Genomic DNA, 22,027 nt, shown 5'->3' on the forward strand with positions numbered 1-22,027 from the left:
GAATGTGCTGGTATGGTCTTAGTAGAGGCTAGCAGTAAGCAGACAGGCTGACAGAGTCCATGCCACTGGATTTCCATTGTGTCTGCTTGTGCTGCCTTCATGTATCTAATTGCAAAAGAGACAGTCATCTCATCAGCCAGGGCAGGATGTTTGTGTTACATGCAGTCTGCAGGATAGTGTTGTGTGGTTGAATCCAATGCTGTGATTTAGTGGGTGTTAATGCAAGTCCTGTACTCTTTGTTCTGCACTGTACTTTATTCACTTAAGTTAGGATGTTGAAATGCATTAACCCTTCTTGAACAATGGTCTCTCTGTTAGCTACGTAACTATGTTTAAAATACAGCTGTAAAGACGTGTTGTGAGGGCTACTAAGGAGAGGAATGTCTCTGCAGTCCTAGGCTTTATGGAATCAAATGTTGGAGTCTGGTAAGAGCAAACTGTGGGACAGTTTCACTCATCTCTTGGGTCGGTGTAGTGCTTCTTGCATTCAGCTTAGCATGTAAGAGTCTGAGTTTCCAGTGGTGAAATCCAGGAGCCTTAGGATTAAAAAAATGCAGATTCTAGCCAGTGTAATAGAAAAAATATGCAAGGCAAAAGAGGAGCAGACCATGCCAAAATAAAGGTATGCTCTCTTTCTTGTTCTGTAGACTGTGTAGGATACAAATAGCTTAGGGTCAGATGAATATCCTCCTGTGTAAATTTGGCCAGTATTAAATTCTGGTTAGATTTACATGCTGATTATGTGAAGTGTAATTCAAGGCAGCTTTTGGCTTCAAGTGTTCTCCTGCAGAGTAGACACAAAGATACTATCGCTATTGGTACAAAGGTAGGCCAAAGGCTTGAATCTATGTGAAAACTGAAGGTTGAAAATTACTGAGTGAAAGCCTGTGACTTCTCTGAGAAGTCTGCTGTTGAATTCAGTATGTTCTGGACTTCCCACTTTATTTACTTCTGCTTTCCACTTAACTTACTCTTGATAAAAGCTTTGCATGAGTAGTCTTGTTAAAGTTTGCTAGCAATGTGCCTTAAATGATTGTGTGTTGAAAATCCATTCTCCTCTCTGGCCTTTGTGTCTAGAAAGGAAAGAAAAATTGGTTGTAACATATTAATACGTGTGTCTGTGTGAGTTTGAACTAAACCTGTTCACTAGTTTTGCCTTGATGCATACATAGTGTAATTTTTTGTTAGACGGAGAAATAATGAATTCATTCATTTGAAGGAAGCACCTCTAAGGAGAAGGGTACAGTTAAATTAACAGACAGGCCCAGTTAATGCTGTAACACTGAGGTGCTTTATTTGTTATATACATGGCCACTGAACATTATTGAAATCCATAGGAAGTTTGTGTTTAATGAATTGTGGTTCCAAGTCCTGAATAACTGTAAAATCTTGCAGTGGATGAAGCAGGTGGTCAGAGTAGCAAGTGGTGTACTGAGAAAGCCAAACACCCTGCTATTGCAAAGTTGTGTCTGCCTAGTAGAATTGCATCCTAATCTTCTATTAATTAGTTCAGTTATAAACATGCTTCACTTAAAGTAGCTTTGGAGATATAGAGAATTTGCTTAAGCTATAGTGTTAAATGTTATCAAGTGAAAACATATTCATTCTTCTGCAGCTATTACCACCGCCTTGCATAATGAATTCTATCAAAAAACTAAGGCAGGTACTGTAAATTATGCTGACAATGCCTTTGTTGAACAGTAGTGCATCCGTTTGGCCAGATGTTCTAGGGATCGGTATTGATCTGGTTGCCTGCACTTGCAAGTTCTTATAGAGCATGATTCTGAACATCTGGACTTGAGAACACCAGAGCCATCACATTGTAGCCGCACCCGAGTGATGTGACTGGCTCTTGCGTGAGCAACTTCTTGCAAGAAGTTATTTATATAGATGGTGTGCCATGCATGATAACGTGACAGACTGAGGTAAAGGAGGATGAACACCTTCAGCTTTGCAACCTAATATTAAAAGAACACATTAATCCATATGGGGCATATGCATGGGTGATATGATAACTGAGCACTGAAATTCGCAGTGAAGCTAACAGGATGAGCGTGAAGGTGTTACCTCTGCCAGTCTGCAAATGAAGTTGGTAAGGAACTTCTGCATTCAAGATAAATGCGTGGAATGAAGAACAAAAACAAAAATAAGAGCTCTAGGATAAAGTGGGAGATACTGAGAAGTCTTGCAGATCCTTTAGATGCTTTGGGATCTAGCTCTTTGGCTTCTTTAATGATGTGCATGAATTTCTATTGACTGAATTTCTATTGATTGTTTTCATATACTACATAGACTCCATTCATCTGGTACAGGCATCCCATATTTATGTATTTACTACTGTTAAAGCCATTTGGGTGGAAGAGGAAAGAAAAAAACAACGGCTCTTCCACTGTCAGAAAATGTGGAAAAATGTCATCTACCACAAGAAAAGGAAGAAAGATTAGTTCTTCATAGAAATTAGCTTTAACTTTCCGTGCACAAAGCTGGCATTATGAAAAGCTCTAATTTAATCCTTCAAGAACAAGACCAGTCACATAAAGAGTGTTGCAGATCTGTTTGTAGAAGTAAGGCAGCTTAACTTGTTTTGTTGCTGGGAGTGTAGAACAAGTGTCACAGAACTGCTGTGGTGGAAGGAAATAACTCTAAATTAAGACACATTAAAGGGTGTTTCCTCTCATTTCTTTACCTTTTTTCTTCCAATAATGTGTGCAAGAAATGCTCATATGACATCTCCACTGAAAGTTAAGGGTTATATCAAGGATAGCTGTTATTCCTGTTTTACAAGTGCTCTGATCAGCTCTCCCCTAAGGTGGAATTTACACCCCATTGCAATTACCTCAATGAAGAACTTGACCTCCAGTGTGTCTCCTTCCACCTGTTTAAGGTACGAAGTCACAGTGGTGATACACAGGGTCAGGATTCTTCACTGCTAATGGAGGTGTAACGTATAATCTAATAAAAGCCATACCCTGTCACAGATAGTCAGGTGCTATTCTAGGTCCCTTAGGAGAAGAGACAACCATAGCAGCTAAAAGTGTGCCAGAGGAGCAGCTTATATCAAGGAATCTTTAGCGTATGTTTGTTAAGGCAAGCAGCACAAATGTTTTTAAGTGCAATGCAATTGTCTTTAGGGGAAAGTGCAAAGCTGTGAAGGATTCCAGACCATATGGGAAGCAGCAGAATAGGAAAGAGCCATCTGCAATGGAAACAGCCTGTGTAATTCAAAACAAGAAACAGGGCAAAGTGAGGCAGGAAGGGGGAGAGTAGATGTAGAAGTCTTCTTTTTCATGCGCTGTTCTCAGGGGTATCTCATAAACTTAAGCAAGGTACAGGACTGGAAATGAAGAGGAGACACAGTTTTAGATCTGCTTGGTGTAAGCTCCTCAGGAGAGGAATGGTGAGGGCTTAAGGGCTGGTATGATGGTGTCCTGCCCAGGCAGTGTGGAGCTTTGCAGTAGATGGAAGGTAAAATTGATGTATGCAGGAAGAATTACAGAAAATAGAAAACTGGATTTAGAGGATGTCTTATCTGGCTCATGGCTGTGTTATGGGATGGCAGTGGAGCAGAAGCACAGTGCACAAATGAAGAGCAAGGTGCTACAACTTGATAGTCCATCTGCAACTCCTGTGCTCCAGGGTCAGGAGCACTTAAGGTTGTTAGCGGGGTGTGGCTGGAACTATCTTCTGAAGGTGTCTAACTTCATTTATAATTCACTGAAGTGAGAAATACGAGTGAGTTTTCCTTTGCTGAAAAGGCTTTTAGCAGTGACACTGAGAGCTGAGGCTGAGGAGAGGGATGGAGAGCTGAGGATTTCTTGTTTGCTGAAGTGGTTATAAAAGATGCAGAATGAAGAGCAGCCAAGAGGCCCTGCCAGGTGGGAAGAAGCTGTTACTGCCTCTAACACTTGTTTTCCTGCAACAGGGAGAACTGAGCAGAAAAATCTCTTAAAGTATGTCTGGCAAAAGCCAAAGGTAACAAGAGACACCCCTAACAGTACCTCAAATCCTCAATACTGTTCTCTATGTTGTAATGTAAACAACCGTTATCCATAGCAACTGCAGCAACATGTTATGTGTGTCTCCATTTAGACAGTGGTGAAATGGCAGAGTGGAAGGGGGAATAAAGTGTTTCTCAACAACAGCCAGATTTTCCAGCTTAATCCTTGTAACATTTCCATGAAACAAGTGGTTGTTATTGGGTTTTTTGCTTTGATTGCATCATGGGAGGAGCTTAAGGGCAGCTGAGAAGTTTCTGTTCCCTTTTGGAATGTAGGAATATGCAACTACAGAGAGAAAAGCAAAGAAACACATAAAGGTCCAGCTGAGAAAAGTGTTCTCAGACATTCTCTGGAGAGGATCTGTGGCTATGTCAGTCCACGGCCACATCTGCTCTGTTTGATCTGAATCTTCACGTTTTCTGGTGGAACATGTTCAAAGCCTTTTATTCCTCTGACCCTTCCTCACTGGGGTGATTTCATTTCCACAAGTGAAATGAGAGAAAGCCGCCTGTATGATCCTCAACCAGTTTTCAGCAGGTTTTTTTTTGTATGGATGGTTTCAATAGCATTCCTGGCTATGAAATAAAAGATAGAAAGTCTCTGGGGTCTGAGTGATCCTTTCAAGGAATGTATGCTGAGAGGTAAGAAAGGTCCAGTAGCCTTGTTGCGTTCACTCCAGATATTTCCTAGGCAAAGCCAGTGAGGCAGGCAAGCCTTGTTCTCTTCATTGCGTGCCTGAAGGTCCCTTAGTTCAATGTCGCAAGCTGAGGTAAGGACTCTTTACCAAGATTTAATTTTCAGTGACTTTGAAGTATCCCACTTCACCAGTGTCATCAGTCATCTGCTGATGCATTGCTTTGCGATGGCATTTGGTTCTTTTGAAGTCAACTAGGGATCAAAAATTGTTCATGCTTTCTTGGTTACAGGTTTGGTATCGTTGACTGTTGTTGTGTGCCAAGTTCAGGAGCAATTGCCACAACAGCCTGGGTGACTTTTAATTGACTAGATGTTTTTCAGATTCATCAAGTTTTCAGGATCCCTACATCTCAGTGCTGAGTTATTTTGTCTTTTCTCCCCAAAAATTCCTCAGGGAATTTTAGTCCTGATGATGTGTCTGAAAAATCTACTAATGTGTAACAACTTCCACTCTGTAAGGGTGTGACTGTTCTCATGAATTTCAGCTTGCAGGACATTGTCGTTAAACGTAAGCAATCATGACATTTCAATCAACAGCTTAGCTTTCATGCTGCATCTAGATTGTGCTGCAGATTTAGGGAACAGCTCCAAGCCCAGGATTTCTGGTCCTTCTCCTTAGGACTGAATTTAGTTCTGTATTCATAATGGAAATCCAGTGATGGAACATCTGGAAAGTGATAGCGTGTGTGCTGTGCTCCTTTCAACAGTTTGCCTGCTGCACTGCTGATATCTCTAGCTGTGAACTAACATTTTGGTTAAATGGCTAGCAGGATTATCCTGGATCATACTTTGTATGGCTCCTTGCAGTGTCTCTGGCAGGTGCTGTTTGATTTTGTTCATTATTGCTGTCAGTCTTTTACATTAGATGATTTAGAAAGCCTCTTTCCCCTCTCACAGCACTCCTTTCCCTACCAATATAAAAAGCCCACTTGCCTCACAAGATTGTGAAATTTGCTTGCATTTGTCTTGACGTTTTTTTCCTAAATTCAGTTACTTTCAAGATGTATGCAGATTTCTTCATATAAAACCAAAATTCCCAATGTTAATGGCTTCAGGTTGCTCTGAAAAGTTGCTTTTTGTTTTTCAGCCGACAAGAACATCATCAGAAAGCATTTATTCCAGACCAGGTTCCAGTATACCTGGCTCTCCAGGCCACACTATCTATGTAAGTATTCCTTCTGATGAATAAGCTGCTGATCCTTTATTTGCATATGAAATACTCTGTGCTGCCATAAGTCACTTTTATACTGATGCTAATGTCTTTTTTCTAGTGGTTAAATAGAAATATGCAATAAATCTCTTGAAGTCAATTGGTGACGTGAAGAAGGACAGAAGGCAGACAGGTCATTTGCCTTTTTAGGGGCCATGTAAGGAGATCTGTGTTCCTCAACATGCACATCTTGAGAGAGCTGCTGTCTGCAGCTGCAGGATGTGGGGAGGAGGGTCACTACAATAAAGGAAGCCTGGCTGATACAACACCTTCCTTTTCAGAAGTCAGATGTTTTGGCTGTGGAAGGAAAAGGGGTTTTTATTCAAGAAAAAGAATTATATTAAATATCCTTTTACTAAACTAATGGCGCTGAAAGTACAAAGCCATTGATAGGCTATTTTGTTTGTGGTTACCTGGGATGCAGGGTTTAATATGATTCTTGAGGTAATCAATCCTCCTCTTTCATTATTTTAGAGGCTTTCTTTCGCTTCTTGGTTTCATTATTGGTACCTTTTGAGTCCACAAGACCTTAGGTATTTAAAATGGAAATACATTAGCAGAAGGTTAGCCCAAAATTTTCAAAGGAATGATGTTTTCCTCTTCTTATACCATTTTCCCAGCCTTTCAGTGTAGTGAATATCAGTACACTTTTTTCTTGGCAGAGAAGTTCACAGGCCATAGTAATCCTGTTCTAAGGAAGAAGAATATCCACTCAAATGGACTTAGGCAGGACAACTCAGCCCCATCTTAAACTTGCTGTATTTCTGTGCATATAACCCACATTTCCAAAACCTCACATCTAAGAGTCCTCTTCCTTGGAAGTCCACATAACTTTTGTCCTTATATAAAACATGCTCTCAGATAACCTGCGCAAAACCCAAGGCAGAAGTGATTAAGGATTAGATCGGTTTAAGGTATTTTGTTGTATCTGGTGAGTAAAACCTGAACAGATTTGAAGTGATTTTTAGAAAGTGACTTTCCTATTTCAAAACTTACTTCTCAATCAAAAAATGGTTTGTATTGTTTCTAATTTATGGCATTGCTTAAGAACAGCCAGAACCAGTGGTTGTTAGGATTGCTTGGGGAAGCAGATGATCTTCAATCTGAAAACACTAGGTGCTAGTAGTACTCAGGAAGAAGGGAATTGAATGTGAGTGGAAACGGAGCAGACTCATTTCCTTGTGTAGCCTCCTATGAATAAATAATGTATTTAGCAGAAGACTTGAAACCCAACTTAAATATTCTCTTTCAGTTTTAATCATCAAATATATGTTTTTAGATTGGTAAAAATGTATAATGTTGGGGTTTTTTTTTTAAGTCTGCTTTGAAGTCAGGAAGATTTTAGTTATCTATACTATTTGTAAAGCCTCTTTCTAGCGCCTTCTAATGAGTGCAGCTGTCTTTGGAACTGATTTTGTACTTCCATGTTTTAACTATTCAAGAGCTGCTTGCAGTTGCGGTGGCAAAAATAGTCAATGTTTGTACTATGTGGTATGCAGTTAGGAAGCAACATATACCTTAGTCAGAAGCTTGGGTATAGGTTGAGTGATGAGTACAATATAATAATTTGACTTGGGAGATTGGATACCCAGTCCTGACAAATAGTCCTGCTTGCCTTTTGATTTCCTTGTAATACATTGTATTTCCTTTTGTATTCACAGTTCTAAGTTGAATTTCTGTCTGTGGTCTTGTGCATGGAATCCTTTCATAATGTCTGTAATCTGTAAACTGAGTTGATGTTATCACACATTTTACATATGGAAAAACAAGAGCAGAAAGGTGAAAATACTTGCCTGAGGCCACAAAAGGAATCATTTTCAGAGCTGAACTTTTCAGCTTGCTACTGCGGATAAGAAACTTTTGTCTTACATTTTTATAAACCATGCTCTTTCCTAAACTGAGAAATCACTGTGTGCTTTTGCAGAGGAGGCCTGCTGGGGAAGAACAAGAAGCAATCCCTTCACATCTAGAGTGCCAAAAAGGATTTTCCATAGCAACAGTGTGACAACAAATACACAGAAATCATAAATTGTGTAGAACAGAAATTACCAGTGCATTTGTGTAAGTTAATTTGTCTTCTGTCTTTGACCTTCAGGCAAAAGTAGACAATGAAATCCTTGATTACAAGGATTTAGCAGCCATTCCCAAAGTCAAGGCCATTTATGACATTGAACGTCCAGACCTAATTACATATGAGCCATTCTACTCTTCCGCCTACGAGGACAGACAGGAGAGACAGAGTCTTGGAGAGGTAATGAACCAACACGCAACTCATTCTGCTGTATGCTTTATTCAAAGCCTGCTTTGCTTCTATCCTCTTTTGAAACAGTTTCTAATTGACACTCCTAGATACTGTTGCTGCTGCTGTTCAAGTGCTTTTTGTCTGTTTGATCTGGGTTTAATGGGAACCATCATGATGATGCCTCATGTGCAAAACCGCACAATTAAACATACAATGAAACACCTACCTTAACACCAACCACTGGCAGAGGAATGGCAGGGAGGAGGCTTGCAGACTGGCTGTGTGTGTGTAGCTCGCATGGGTAGCTGAGTCTTTGGGTACATCAAAATCCAGTGCATGAAGCAAAAGCCAACCTGGTGTCATGCTGCGGAGCGCCAATATTCGCAGCAGATTATGAGGAATACCATGATGTTCTGTGGCAGTAAAAGGATTAAGAGCAGCAGGATGCTTTCTCACATATTGAAGGGAAATGTGTTTCCAGAGCACTTTGCCAGACTGGATAAAATCTGAACTAGGTCAGGATGAAGTGCTTCTCCAACTGGGAAAGCCAGGTTAGTTATGGAAATAGTTGCCTCACATTTTAAAGTGCTGACATTTAGGAAGGATTCTTGTATCCTGCAGTGGTAAAAAAAACATACCTAAATCTGTATTTAAATATGTCTTTCAGGTTGTAGGGTCCCCCAGTTTTCTCAGGTGAACTTCGTAGCTGCAGTGACTTATTTACGTGGTTCCATTGCAGATTGTGAAGCAGGTTTTGTCATGTAATACCACCTGACTGTAAATCACAATGCTTGAATTTAAATCTAAATGGACATAGAAGTAGATTTACTTCCTTGCAATCTCAGCATTTTTACTGACTGTAACTGCAGCTGAAGATGAGCTGAGGAAAAAGGAAGTACAGTAAATCATCGAGGCACCAGTGGTCTAAATTTGCCCAGATCAGTGACTGATAATCTGCTTTCTTAGCAGAGTGTTCTGCCCACCTTCACATCACAGCTGCCTCAGGTTTTCTTTGTCCTTTAATGTTTTATAGGCTTAGGCTTTTAAAGTTTAACATGAGTTGGAAATTCAGGAGATGGCTCAGCTCAGGAATAAAATAAGAGATTAACAAGTCAGGAATATTACAGCATTTCACCCCTCAGCTTTGTGTTGTTGGTGAATCTGCCTGGCATCTGCATCAAAACCACTCAGAGATGCTTTGGTGACCTGTGACCAGTTCCAATAGGCTTGGCCCATTCCACAAAACCCTCTACACACACAAGTCTCTTGTTAGTCACAGAGGAAGAACTAATCTCTCCCAGAGAAGGTGAGCTATTTGCTAATCCTTAAGAGGAAGCTCCACACTCCTCACTGACAAAGCAGTATGTGGAAGCTGATGGAGAAGCATGGTGGAAGCTCTCTGCTGTTATGCCTGTTCTGGGGATAAGCAAAAGCCTTTGGAGTTTTCTTATCCAGTATTGCCACCTGCATTAAATCTGGTTAGTTCCTAGTGAGTACAGAAATCTGTTGTGGAAACAGAAGGGTGCTCTCCTTTTCAGAAGATGTGGGTTTTCCACCTAACGCTACTGCTGACTTCTGTCACCTTGGGCAAGTTACCTCACCTCTTTGTGCCTGTTTCTCCTCCCTTCCCTTAATGAGAACACAAGCCCAGTAGGGTGGACTGATCTCTTACTTTGTGTTTGTCTTGTGATAATAGAGTAACAACAATCTTGGAACATCATACATCAGTCACCATCATCTTTAAAAAGCAAAGTGACATGTTTAGTCATGGCAGGGATTTCAAGACTGAGTGATTTAACCTGCAGTCTCTTTGTAACGTGTGTAGTTGGTGGTGTTGAATAAAAGGGGACCTTGACATTAAGCTTGTGCACTAGAAATGCCCTTCATCATGATTTAAAAACAGAAAAAATTGCCAAACTTGGCTAAGGAAGATATCTGGGTGTACAAGGGAGATGTGTCACCAAAATTAATGGAGACGAACCTTAATTACAGGGAATGGGCTACAAGAAAATTACATGTCTTAGACATAGAAAGTGAGAAAACACAGCATGAGACTTTCTTCACTGCAATGGAAGGTAAATGCTCTGAAGGGTTTCTCACTCCTAATCTCTCTTGCTCAATTTAATCCCTATCTTGTTTTTCTGGAAGTCTGTAATGAAAAACGTTTTCTCATAGCACCATCTAGTGAGACCAGGCATTTTGTAACAGACTTGCCAGCAGTTAGCAAGGAAGAGAAAGGGAGCTCACGGGGAGGTGGGTTAGCTTCGGGTAGAAAAGATATGCAGAGATATAAATGAGATCTGTAAGTAAATTTTCTGCTCCTGAGGCTGACCATTAGTGTAGCGATAACATTTTCAGACTCTGTCAGCTGCTCAGGTTCTTCTGCCCTGCTACCAGCAGCCTCACTAGCACTGAAATAGTCTCTTTTCAGCTCTGACTTCTGTTGCAGAAATCCTGAGAGAAGCAGCATTTTACCTGCATGTCCTTTGTTTCCAGTATTCCGTGTGGTGAAAACACTGAATGTCTGTAAATGAGAAAAGGATTCTTTCTAATGTGACAGATGCTTCCAAATGGAGCGAGCATCCTACCTGGTAGTGCAATAAAAAGACAGTTACAGTGAGGTTGGTGCTAAACGTTAGAGTTTGTGATATAAAATGACACCTGTCAAAGTTTGCAGAAACTCCCCAGAATACAGAACAACCTGTGTGACTTCAGCTATAGAGCCAGCCCCTTAGAGCTCAAAGTGGTAGAGCATTGAGCCTCTTGCAGTGTGTAAAAGTTTTACTGAGATTTGGTAAGGAAAGGTTCTCTACCCAGACTGCTTTTCCTCTCCCTTTCTCTTTTCCTTTCCCTTTCTCTTTTCTCCCTTTCTCTTTTCCTCTCCCCTTCTCCTTTCCCCTTCTCTTCTCTCCTTTTCCCTTCTTTCTCTCTTTCTTTTCATTTGAAGTCCTCCCTCTGTATTTCCTCTGGCTTACAATTCTGGAGCTGAGGTATTTCTTCTCAGTTGACTGCACAGTGTATTTCAAACTGACTAATGTAGACTTCTGTGATGGAGCAGGTTTTAAAAGACCTCATAAACCCTGAAGAACCAAGCATTCCATGGCAGACTCAGAGTCTGAGATATGGCGGTTCACCTGTGCATGATAAAACAGCAAACTGGCTCCAGAGCATGGTTCCATTTCCCAAAAAGCAATGAGATGATGTCAGATTAGTGATGGAGTAAAAATACATGAAAGGTCAGTTGTGGATTCAGCACGTTACTTTCTGGGCTGCCTTCCCACTGTTAGATTCCTGTGACTACCTTTTACAGTACTCATTACCTTAGCATCTGGGTAACCACAGCAGATTATGGAAACTTGATTATTTACAGTAACACATAAATTACTACCAGATAAATGTGGGAATGCACATCACAACATGTGCTTTCTTCATTCATATTGAAAGTTTTAGATTAGCTGACAGGTTTTGTGGAGAATGGTGCTACAATGTGTTTCAGTGAAGCAGAGTTGTGCTGTTCTGTACTATTTCATTATAGATCTAACTCGTGCAGTTATAGATATAAGGAAGAAGTTCTTTACTGTGAGGATGGTGAGGCACTGGAATGGGTTGCGAAAAGAAGTGGTAAATGCTCCATCCCTGGCAGTGTTCAAGGCCAGGCTGGACAGAGCCTAGGGTGTCATAGTCTTAGGGTGAGGTGTCTCTGCCCATGGCAGGGGGTTGGAACTGGATGATCTTAAGGTCCTTTCCAACCCAAAGCATTCTATGATGCTATGATTCAGGCTTTGATGGAGAGTAACAAGGGCAGTCTGCCAAAAGCTTTATGAAACTTCCTGAAAAAGGAAATGTTCTGTACCCAAATAAAAAAAATGCCACTCCTTTGGAACCTTTCCATTCACAGTGTCACCAGCTCCATGAGAGTTAATGGTGTCTCAGTGCAAAAAAAGTATAGCTGCTGTTGTATATTATTGTAGCAGTTAGACCAGAATCAGCAGTTTCCTTCGAAGACATTATCTTAATCGTTCTGTAATAATTGTGGTCTCATTAAAAACATAATCTCTTGCCCAGTTTATTATGGCAATTAAATAATATCGAAGTTTAGTGCGTGAAGAAAATAATTAAATCCTGATCTTCCAGCTTCAACTCGTCTTGTGATTAAAGGGCAAATAACATTGCCTTTATTCTTGTTTGTACCATCAACATAATCCTATGTTTCATTTCTAAAGGTATTTCTTGCCTCAGTTTCCCTGTCTCTGTAATAGAAACTTTTCATAATATTGTGCATGTTTCTGCCCACTGGCCTTTGCACAGTTCTTTCATTCTAATCTCTGTCTGTTCTCCTCGTGTAACCATGGTAGAACTCAGATTTAAAGGAGATCATATCAAAGAAATGTTGATGACAGCTACGTGCTCCTCTGCATGGGTATGAAATGTAAAGCCTTGGGGAAAAGCACCTTTTAGCCAGAGTGTGTGTGCTGGAGGAAGAACATGCTTCATCCTGGAAGTTACTCTGTATTCCTGATTTTCCATGCAAAACTCTGAATTAAGGTTATTTACTTTTGATTTCCACTTTAAAGATTTCTTCATAACAGGCATGGTTATTACATTAATAACCCTTTCTGATTTTGATCTTTATGTCTGTGTTTTAATTACCACAATGATTAGATGTCTGAGATGATGCATCATGATATTTGACTGAATTAATCATGCTTATAAAGATTCTCTGAGAAACTTTAATTGCTTCAATGATTTATGGACCACTTCCTGAGCAATGTGGAAAAAGCAAGTTCCAGCACTTCAATGGCCTCAGTAATTTCTGTATTACCACTTTACATTGCCATATATAATATTTGCAGCAATATTTAGATTACCATTTTCTGGCCCAGCACATGCAGTGATGATTCAGTAACCTTATTTTTATGTCTTTGCAGTCTCCAAGGACATTATCACCTACCCCTTCTGCAGAAGTAAGTTTGGTGGAACCTTTGGGGGCAGTATCTTGCTGTGATTAGAATTACTCACTTCAGCAAATGCAGGTGTTGATTTTGGTATTGGTCTGATCCATCTGTTCCTGAAGATTGAAATTTAACAAAAAATGAGTTCTAAAAAGAAAACATTACATTCTTATTGACAGATTTTGTATAAAATGTAGCTTTTGCTCTTACCCATTTGTTGCAGAGTCATCTGTCCAGCAGAGGTCACTTCTTATGCATTCATCCTTGTGGCACAGGTGGACTTGGATTTCAGAAAATGCTGCTTTAAGCATCTATATAATAAGCCATGTTTGCTACTAAAACATTTGCAGCTTTGTCTTGAAGAAGGCATAACTATGGTTTGGTTTGGTCCTGCTTTACCATAGGACTGAATTTGAACATCGCAAAACGTTTTGAACATCCAAATGTTTCCATGAAATATTTGGAAAGTTGATTGTCAGGATACAATAGATGCCACTGCAGAATCATTATCATTTTGAAGGTGGGGAGTGTTGCTTATTTGCAACATAGAGGTTATAGTGATTGCTATGTGTTAAAAAAGTGACTGTGAAATCTCTTGTAACTCTTCATGCACTGACATCAGTTCTGCCCCTTTTGTCTCGGTTTGGTTTGCTTCATGGGGTTTTGGTGGGCTGGAGAGGGTAGGTTTGTTTTGTTTGGGGTTTTGTTTCCTTTTATTGGCTTTTTCCCCAGGAAACCAAGTAAATTGAATTTTTCTATACAAGAAGGTGTCATGTTTTCAGATACAAGGGGGTTCTAATTTGGGTATTAAATACCTTTTGATGTAGCTATTTGAGACACATGGTAAATAAAGCCACAGAGAGCTCTGTGCTGCAGTGACTGAATTCTTGCTGGTCTCCAAGTCAGCTAGCTGAAGGCCAGCTCATGTATCTTGTGCAGTATGCTGCAGGACAGACATAACTCTGAACGTAGCTTCCCTCATGGATTCATAGGAATGTGGGCAAATCTAGAATTACATGGAATTTCATAGAAATTACAGGTGGATACGGAACCTTCCAAGACTGAATTCTGACTCAGACTATAACAATGGATTGGAGTCTTTGGAACAGCTCATAGGAGAACACTCATAATGAGGGAGGTTAAAAGCTGAAAGGATATTGTTATTTCTGTGTAGCTTCTGCTGGTGTCTTCACGTCTGTGAAAGTTAAGTGCTTCTAAAACAGTGTCATGTGCATTTCCATTTATTAGTGAATGCTCTCTGTTCTGCAGGGTTATCAAGATGTTCGGGATCGCATGATTCACAGGTCTACTAGTCAGGGCTCCATCAATTCTCCCGTGTACAGTCGTCATAGCTACACACCCACCATGTCACGTTCTCCTCAGCATTTCCACAGACCTGGTAAGGGCAGCTGCATTACAAGTATTTGTAAGACTATTGTTTCTTCATTATGGCAATGAGTGGCGCAGCAAAACACTTGTTCCTCTTAACAGGGAATATTTAAGATTGAAATATTGTTGAATATTGTAAAATCTCCTTTTCTGCCTGGTTTTTAGCTCTTTATTGATGTAGTCTTTTGCACAGGGCTGATGAGTGCTTCCTACAAATGTGGATCTTCTGGTTTTGTTTCTGATTCATTATTTAACACTCTCTATATGTTTCTGAAAGCAGTAATTCACAGCACTGAATCACATACTTCATTCTGGAATCTGGGAAAAGTGTATCACATACTGGAAAAGAAAGTTATGGCTTGACTGTATAGAAGTCAGCAATGTAGGATTCCTCCCTCCTAAAAACCCAGTTCATTTAAAGCTTGGTGCAGCCGTGGGATATCAGATTCATCAGCAAAACCCCCAGATACTCCAAATTGATAGTCATTTTTTAAAGCAGCCTCACAAGTAGATTTCTTAATTCCATAGGCAACTGCCTAGGAACATTTAAAACCACAAACTTCATTTACTGGTTTAGCAGTCCTGGGCAAGTTGTATGTAAAATGTATAAAATGTGCATATCATTCAGGCTCCCAGTGCATTCGAAATTGCTGGTTATATAAAATCAAGATATGATAGCGAAGTGCTCATCCACACCCAAAATGCATAAAAATGTATCTCTAAATGCTATTCATTGAAGACTTCTCAAGACTAATTTTATTGTATACAGTAGTGAATTAAACCTTTGTGATCTGTTTTTAAGTTAAGTGACACAATCATGCGGTTTCATCTTCCTTGGTGATTACAGCTGAGAGGTTGGGATGCCAAAAGCCCATCTACAACATCTGCATTTTTAAGATTAAAGATTTATAATAGAGCCACCACTGTGGAACTTGAATGCTGTAGCTATTTCCTAGTGGGGATGGGCTGAAAGCAGCTAATTGTGTCTGTCAGTGAATGCCTTATTTAAAGGACCCAAGGGAGGTGGGACAGAAGCAAATTGTGTCTGATACTTGGTGCTGACAACATGACTCTGTGTTAGGATGACGTTACAACTGAAACCGAAAGAGACTTGAAAGCATGAAAAAGCTGCAAACTTCTGTGTTTTGATTCTTGCAGTTCTGAGAGGGTTTTTCCATTTGTATCAGTGTTTTCAGGGATATGAATAAATCCAGGCCCTATTCCAGACTTTACTGTGATTGAGTTTTACTGTCTGCATTCAGTCAAGGACCTTCCCCAGAAGCAGTCTCTATTTATGTATCTCTATGTAATGGGCGGATGGGCTCAAGCCAGAGTTTGGATCCAAGTATAAAGTCTTCAGCAGTTCACAACCTGAGGGGTTTTCTGGGAAGATATTTGTCCAAACTTACCTCTGTTCAGATGATCTCATCTTTGGCTCACCTCTTTCTGTTCCTCATACAACACAGAAACTATTCTATTGAATGCATCATTTTGATCTTTGCTACCCTGCTTTGGGGGAATTGTTATTGCTACCTTGTAATTTTCCTACAGTAATTATTTATGTTGAATAGCAGCACATGTATATTTACCGTTTTTCTCCTACTGGCACTTCTTATCCTCATGTGATTTGCAAGAATAATTTCTCTCTGAATCAACCCAGTGCCCCCAGCTAACTTCTCTTGAGCTCCCAGCTAACCCTTGAGAAAGAAGTGAACTGCTGCATTGACGTTGGCAGCATAAGGTTCTTCAAAATTTGGAGTGCTATGAGTTCTGAAAAAGTTTGCAGCCTTTTCCTCCTCCAGTGCCCTAGCTGATGTTGGCAGCAATTTTGGAAAGCCTTAAAACAATAGAGAGCAGCTTGCATGCCTCTTGACTGACACTTGTTGGGCAGGCACTTTTCAAAACAGCTGCTTTTCTAACTGATACAGCGTCAGTGTTTGTGATGTTTGCATGCTGGTAGCAGGCTACTTTTTGGTAACAAGGCATAGATCCGAAGCTCATGAAGCCAATAAATGTGATGCTAAATTAGTGATGCAGCTCAAATTTGAGCCTCTTTCCTAATAACTCCTGTAACTTTGTCTAACATTTATGAACCCTTCGGTACGTCTTTAACCTTTATTTTTTTTTCTCCTTCCTTCTTTTCAGAATCCTAATTGCTCAATGCTTTTTTTTTCTCTTCCTTTGAAGCCTCCTTCCCTGCCTTTCTCTTATTGTTTTTCTTTGTTTTCATTTTGTTCTGCCCCCTGATTCCTTGCTGCCGCAGAGCTGCTCTCTACTGGTGTGCAGCGGTTGTCATACCTGCGCACTAGCAGTCTCAGCTCCACGCACCATGACTCCCGCCCCAACTCCCCCTTCCGACACCACTTCATCCCCCATGTCAAAGGTAAGGAGCCAGGCATCTCCAGGGAGTACCCTCCAGGCTGGAGATTTATTAGCGTTCTCTCAAAGCTAATAAGGTGTATCTCCGTAAGGTCGCCAAAGCATGCTTTGAAATGTGCTGTTGCACCAAAAACTATGTTAGAATAGACATAATATCCTTTATCAGAGGAAATATGTCATTTCTAAGGGCCCTAGCTAAAGAGTCATCAAGCAATTACCTATTTGAAATATACAGGAAAGCATTATCATTTCCTATTTAGCACCTACATGTGCCTAATTTAGCTTTTTTCTAAAGCAGTCCATAACAATCACTCCAGCAGTTAGCACATCAGATTTAAGTGTTATTTCCACATTCTTAAACAAGCATTTAAAAATTGACTGCAGATACTGTCTGGATGACAGGAAGGTAATCAAAATTATGGAGAAGAAAAAAAGATCAATGGCAACAAGGAAGTTAATCTCTGTTAATCATATTGGCATACATTAGTTCCCTACAGAGTAAAATTAGTATCTCTGTGCCTCTCCTCTACTAGTGAGAATCAGCAGACTCTGCTGAAGGCAGTAGAGTTGCAGGGATTTACACTACATGAGGATATGGCTATTTCTCTTTTTCAGTCTTATTTTCCATGGTTTGATTTGGGGGAAGGTGGTTCTTTGTGTCCCTTCAAGGAGCTCATTCAGCTCCATAAGCTTTTAGTTTTGTTTCTTGCTTTCTGTGGTTATACTTCTTTTGGAGCAGTCTCTGGCTGTGCCTTCTACTTGGGGAGAAGGTCATAACTCCTACCACCTACAAGAGCTCTAAAAGAGGCAGTTAAGTAAATTGAGCATAGATTCTATTCTGGCATCTCTGAATAATGTAGGTAATCATAAACTGGAGATAATGAAAAACAGTTGCAAGGGAGTTGTTGCCATGAGCTTTCAAGAAATACTAATAGATCTCAATGTTACAGCTCTTCAAGCATTTAGATCACCATTACTAATTTTACTCTTGCCTTTCCTTAGATGACTTTTGTTAATATGCGCTTTCAATTTTCCTATTATGTCACTATAAAAGGAAAATCTCAGTTTAAAAGATTGGGACCCTTAAAAATAGATGCACTGCTCATTTCAGCATGCAGTTAATTCATAATCCTTGCAAGTTCAACATTTCTTTGCTGAAAATCCAAATTAATGCTCACACTCTTTCAAGTGGCATTTTCATTCTTTTTCTGTTGAGAAAATAGCTTCTGCAACAGATAAATCGGAAGAACTATTGGAAATCCATGCCTGTTGTTTTCAGATTTCAAAGCATTACCTGGCATGTAGATTAGGTATGTATCTCAGTTATCGGTTCAAAGGGCCAAGTGGGATTACAAGCAGCACTGTAGGCAAAGGGGTGGGTATGGTACTTATCAGTAAAACATTCTAAGAATCCATGATTTTCAGAAAATTTTACATAAAGGTCATAAGCCTGGACAGGATTTATGTGTTTAACTCAGCAAAGCTCCTGAAAGCTCAAGTTTGTATTGCTGTGACTGTACACCATCTGAGGATGTCATACATTTGAATAGGGGCAAGTAGCAGGTACCCACATCTTGTAATTCACATGGCTAAACTGAAAGAATAGTCTTTTAATAGTTGCTTGAGAGAAAGAAACACCTTCTTAAGGTGACTTAAGTTTTTGCTTAGGTTAATATGGTGGGAATAGCCACATTTTTCCTCCCTGTGGAGGAAGGTTTCTGCTCAAAACAGCCCTCAAAAATACACTTTTGTGTTTCAGCTCAACACTGCAAGCTGAGTTCCCTCAGAGCATTGAGCCAAGCCCACGCATTTATAAAACCTAACACAGATAAAGTAATTTGGGGTATTTTAGGTAATGATCTGAGAGAAAACATGAAACACTATCCAGAGTTCCCTGGTGACATGCAGACTGGGACAGTAGTACTCACTAAAGAACATGAGCAACAGTTTTCTCTGTGAACAGTGTAGCCAAATGTAAGCCATGCTTTGAAATACTGTTAATTCTGAAGAGGATTTGACGTTTCTGTGTGCCCTAGAGAATTAGACCCCCGTGAATTTATCTGAAATGAGAACTGTAGCACTGTCTGGGGTTAATTAGATATGACAGTTACAAGGCCAAATGCAAAGAACTTCGAGGAGCAAAGGGGCTAAATATGCTCCAGAAAGTCTTAGTGAGAGTTTGCTGATGTGACATGTATGTTGAATGAGCTGGAAGACAGTATAATATACATTAACTTAGACTTCATGAGATTAATCTCATTTGGAGTCTCAACTGAATTTGGTCTTGTCTCAATAAAGCACTGTCTTTGCTTTGAAAGAATCAAAACAAGTCTGTGAATGAACGAAACCCTGACCCTACTGAAATCAGAGACAAAACTCTTATTGAGAGCCAGAATTTCATCTCACATGCCTAGAATTTTTCAGAGGCATTCAAGAATATTGCAAAGCCCCCTTAAGATTTTCATGCAAGTAGAGTTACGAGTTCCAAACTAGTGTGTATTCCTCTGCTCACAGACCTTCCCATAAGGAATCTATCCACCTTCACAGTGAATTTAGGCCTTGACTTTCACAGATTCCTCCTTTCCTTCCCTTCCCTAAGGCAGGTCTCTGAAATCAAATTCTCTCTTTGTGTGATAACTATTTGCAGGGGTTTGTGGATGGAGCTGAAAGCTCTGCTCTGGAAAACAGCCATGCTTTCACTGTTTCATGACTTTCAGTTTTGTGCTGGGAAATAAGGGCTGCACATCTGGATAAGGTGCTGAATGATATTTGGACAAAACCTGAATAGGACTAAGGTTTCAGGTGTCTATTCAGAAGTAAAGCACCTAAACTGCAGCTTCACAGAAGTCTCAGTGTTGGGTTGCTTGTGGGGTTTTTGGCCTGATTCTGTGAACTTAGCCTGTGAATCATACAGGGAGCCCAGAGGTGAATGTTTCAGAAGGCAGCAGGAGCTTGCATTACACTGTGCTGTGTGTAAGCAAGCAATTGTATTCCTGACTGCTAGGGGAACCTGCCTAACAAATCGAGCTATAGGAAATGGGAACTACCTCGTGGAGTAAACAGAATGAAAGAAAAAAAGCCTCTGAATTTCAGTTCTGAGGCTGCTGTGCTCAAGTGATTGATTTTTAAACTTACTCCAGTCTCAACATCCCCCAGGCACGTACGCACATACTGTTAAACTTCATGCCAGCAATGTGAGAACTGTTTTTTCCTACAGTGCTGGCCAACTGGGGTGCTCTTGTTGCTTAGTGGAGTTACCACTTAACACTAGTTATGGCATATCTGAGATAGTAAGAGACTCTCCTGTGCAGGCACAGCAAGGAACCCAAATTCAGAGCATCCACAGTCCCTACTTTCATGTAAAGCTGGAAGCAGGCTGTCTGTGAGGCCTTGGGAGGCAGGTCCAGGCAGGTTAGCAGCTCTGCTTTCCTGTGTGCATATGCACATTCCACAGATGTTGGCACTGCTTTCATAAATTGTAGGTAATTTTACAGTTGCATCTGAAGCACTTGAGCCTCTTTATAAGAGTGGGCTCCTCAGGGATGTAAGTAATGAGAATGTAAGTAGATGTACCATTCCCTCCTGCAGTGGTTGGAGGTAATGAGACTGCCATCCTAGAAAGTGTAAAGGAGAGTCATTTGTCAGTACTAGTAGGAGTCATTACGAAGAGAGAGATTGCACAGGAACCCCAGGAAATAAAAGCCAACAGAGCCATCTGTGAAGCATCATATGCAGGATGATACCATGCTAATTGTCTGCCTGGTACTGTGTGCATTATATAACATTACCAGTTCTCTCTAAGCACATTATCTGTGTACCTGATACAAGATTAGCCAGCATACAGTTATGAATGTGAGCACGTGTAGTTTAGTATATGTCTAGTTGAGATAGAGGGTGGTATAAGACGGGTTTCTTCCCTGTATTCGTGGTGGTGATGTAGAAGCATTGTAAATGAAACGTGCCCACATTTTGACTACCAGTTCCCAGCAGGTAAATGCACTTGTGACTCCTCGATTGTGACAAGTCCACAGGTCAACAAATCCCTTTTGATTCTTCTCTTTCATTGAATATACTAATTGCTAATGGAAGCAGAGAGGCAGAATATGTCTCTATAAAGATTATAAATTTTAGAATTAACTGTATCTCAAAGCCATCTCTATTGATGAGGGTTTTTTTCCACATGAAAGAATGATTTTGCTGAAAATTAACTCACAGGTTCTCAATAGAAACAAAAGACATAAGTAAAATCAGCTTAGCCAAGTTAGATGTTTCACCATCACAGTATCTCAACAGTTGGACAAGTAGAGCACAGTATTGAAACTGATGAGTAAAGGACCATAGGTTGAGATATGACAAAACTCTTTTAGCTAATCATTCATACTGCTTTTCAGAGTTAGTAAACTTACCAAATACTGCCGCTGAATGAGGAGGTGCATTGCTGCACCCACAATAGAAAACCACCATAAACTCATGTGGTTTAGGGCTAAAATACCCAAGTGGTAAATACATAATTTTGCTCATGCATTCTTCTGGATAAATTTTATGCAGTCAAACCCCCTGAACCGTGCATGTGGTTTTTAAAACATGTATGTGCAGATGGAGGAAGTTGTATACTGGCAGAAGCCTCTAGCACATCTCTCTCAGCGAGGTTTGGAAAGAGCATTTATTTCCTGTTGGTGCCTTTTAGATTGGCAGGTGACCATTCAAGTGAAAGATTGTCCTGGTTTGGGCTGGAATAGAGTTAGCTTTTTGTGTAAAATGTAAAGAAAACTTTTTCTCTCCTCACCAACCCACCCTAAATATATACATAAGAAATGTGCTGAGTCCAAAGTTTTGGATTTCTAATGGGCCATAGGAAACCTGTAGGTGAAAGAGGCCTGCAATTTCTCTTTCATTGTGTTTTATAGCCCTCCTGTACTTGCCCTGGCCACCCCCCCCCCGTTTTTTCTCTTATCTGGATTTATTCGTCACCTTTTCTAGGTTTTTTAAACCTTTTTTAATGCATACCTGAAAAATGGAAGGGGTTTGATGCTTCCCTACTTTTCACCATTGTAGTCACCCAGCCCCGTGTAAAACAAGCACCCATGTGGATGGTTTTTGCTTGTGCAAATTGCACTAGTGTGAAGAATGGCACAAAGGAAAGGCAGCAACATTCTTTTCT

General features: G+C 40.3%; 1 protein-coding gene across 11 annotated transcripts in view; it reads left to right on the top strand.

Moving 5' to 3' along the window:
• ABLIM1 (actin binding LIM protein 1) overlaps positions 1-22,027 on the top strand; it is a 191,962-nt gene that overhangs the window by 145,772 nt on the left and 24,163 nt on the right. For 6 of the 11 annotated variants that reach the window (XM_061458691.1, XM_061458689.1, XM_061458685.1 and 3 more), the window contains 5 exons: positions 5,782-5,859; positions 8,000-8,155; positions 13,075-13,110; positions 14,368-14,497; positions 16,751-16,870. In XM_061458691.1, the coding sequence (XP_061314675.1) occupies positions 5,782-5,859; positions 8,000-8,155; positions 13,075-13,110; positions 14,368-14,497; positions 16,751-16,870 (520 nt within the window). The remainder of the gene's footprint in view (positions 1-5,781; positions 5,860-7,999; positions 8,156-13,074; positions 13,111-14,367; positions 14,498-16,750; positions 16,871-22,027) is intronic. The other 5 variants (XM_061458693.1, XM_061458694.1, XM_061458696.1 and 2 more) reach the window with 3 other exon arrangements.

This window comes from Pezoporus flaviventris, unplaced genomic scaffold (assembly GCF_033815535.1).
Source record: "Pezoporus flaviventris isolate CSIRO_AGI_PZ_B2104156 unplaced genomic scaffold, CSIRO_AGI_Pfla_v1 ptg000029l, whole genome shotgun sequence".
Lineage (NCBI taxonomy): Eukaryota > Metazoa > Chordata > Aves > Psittaciformes > Psittacidae > Pezoporus > Pezoporus flaviventris.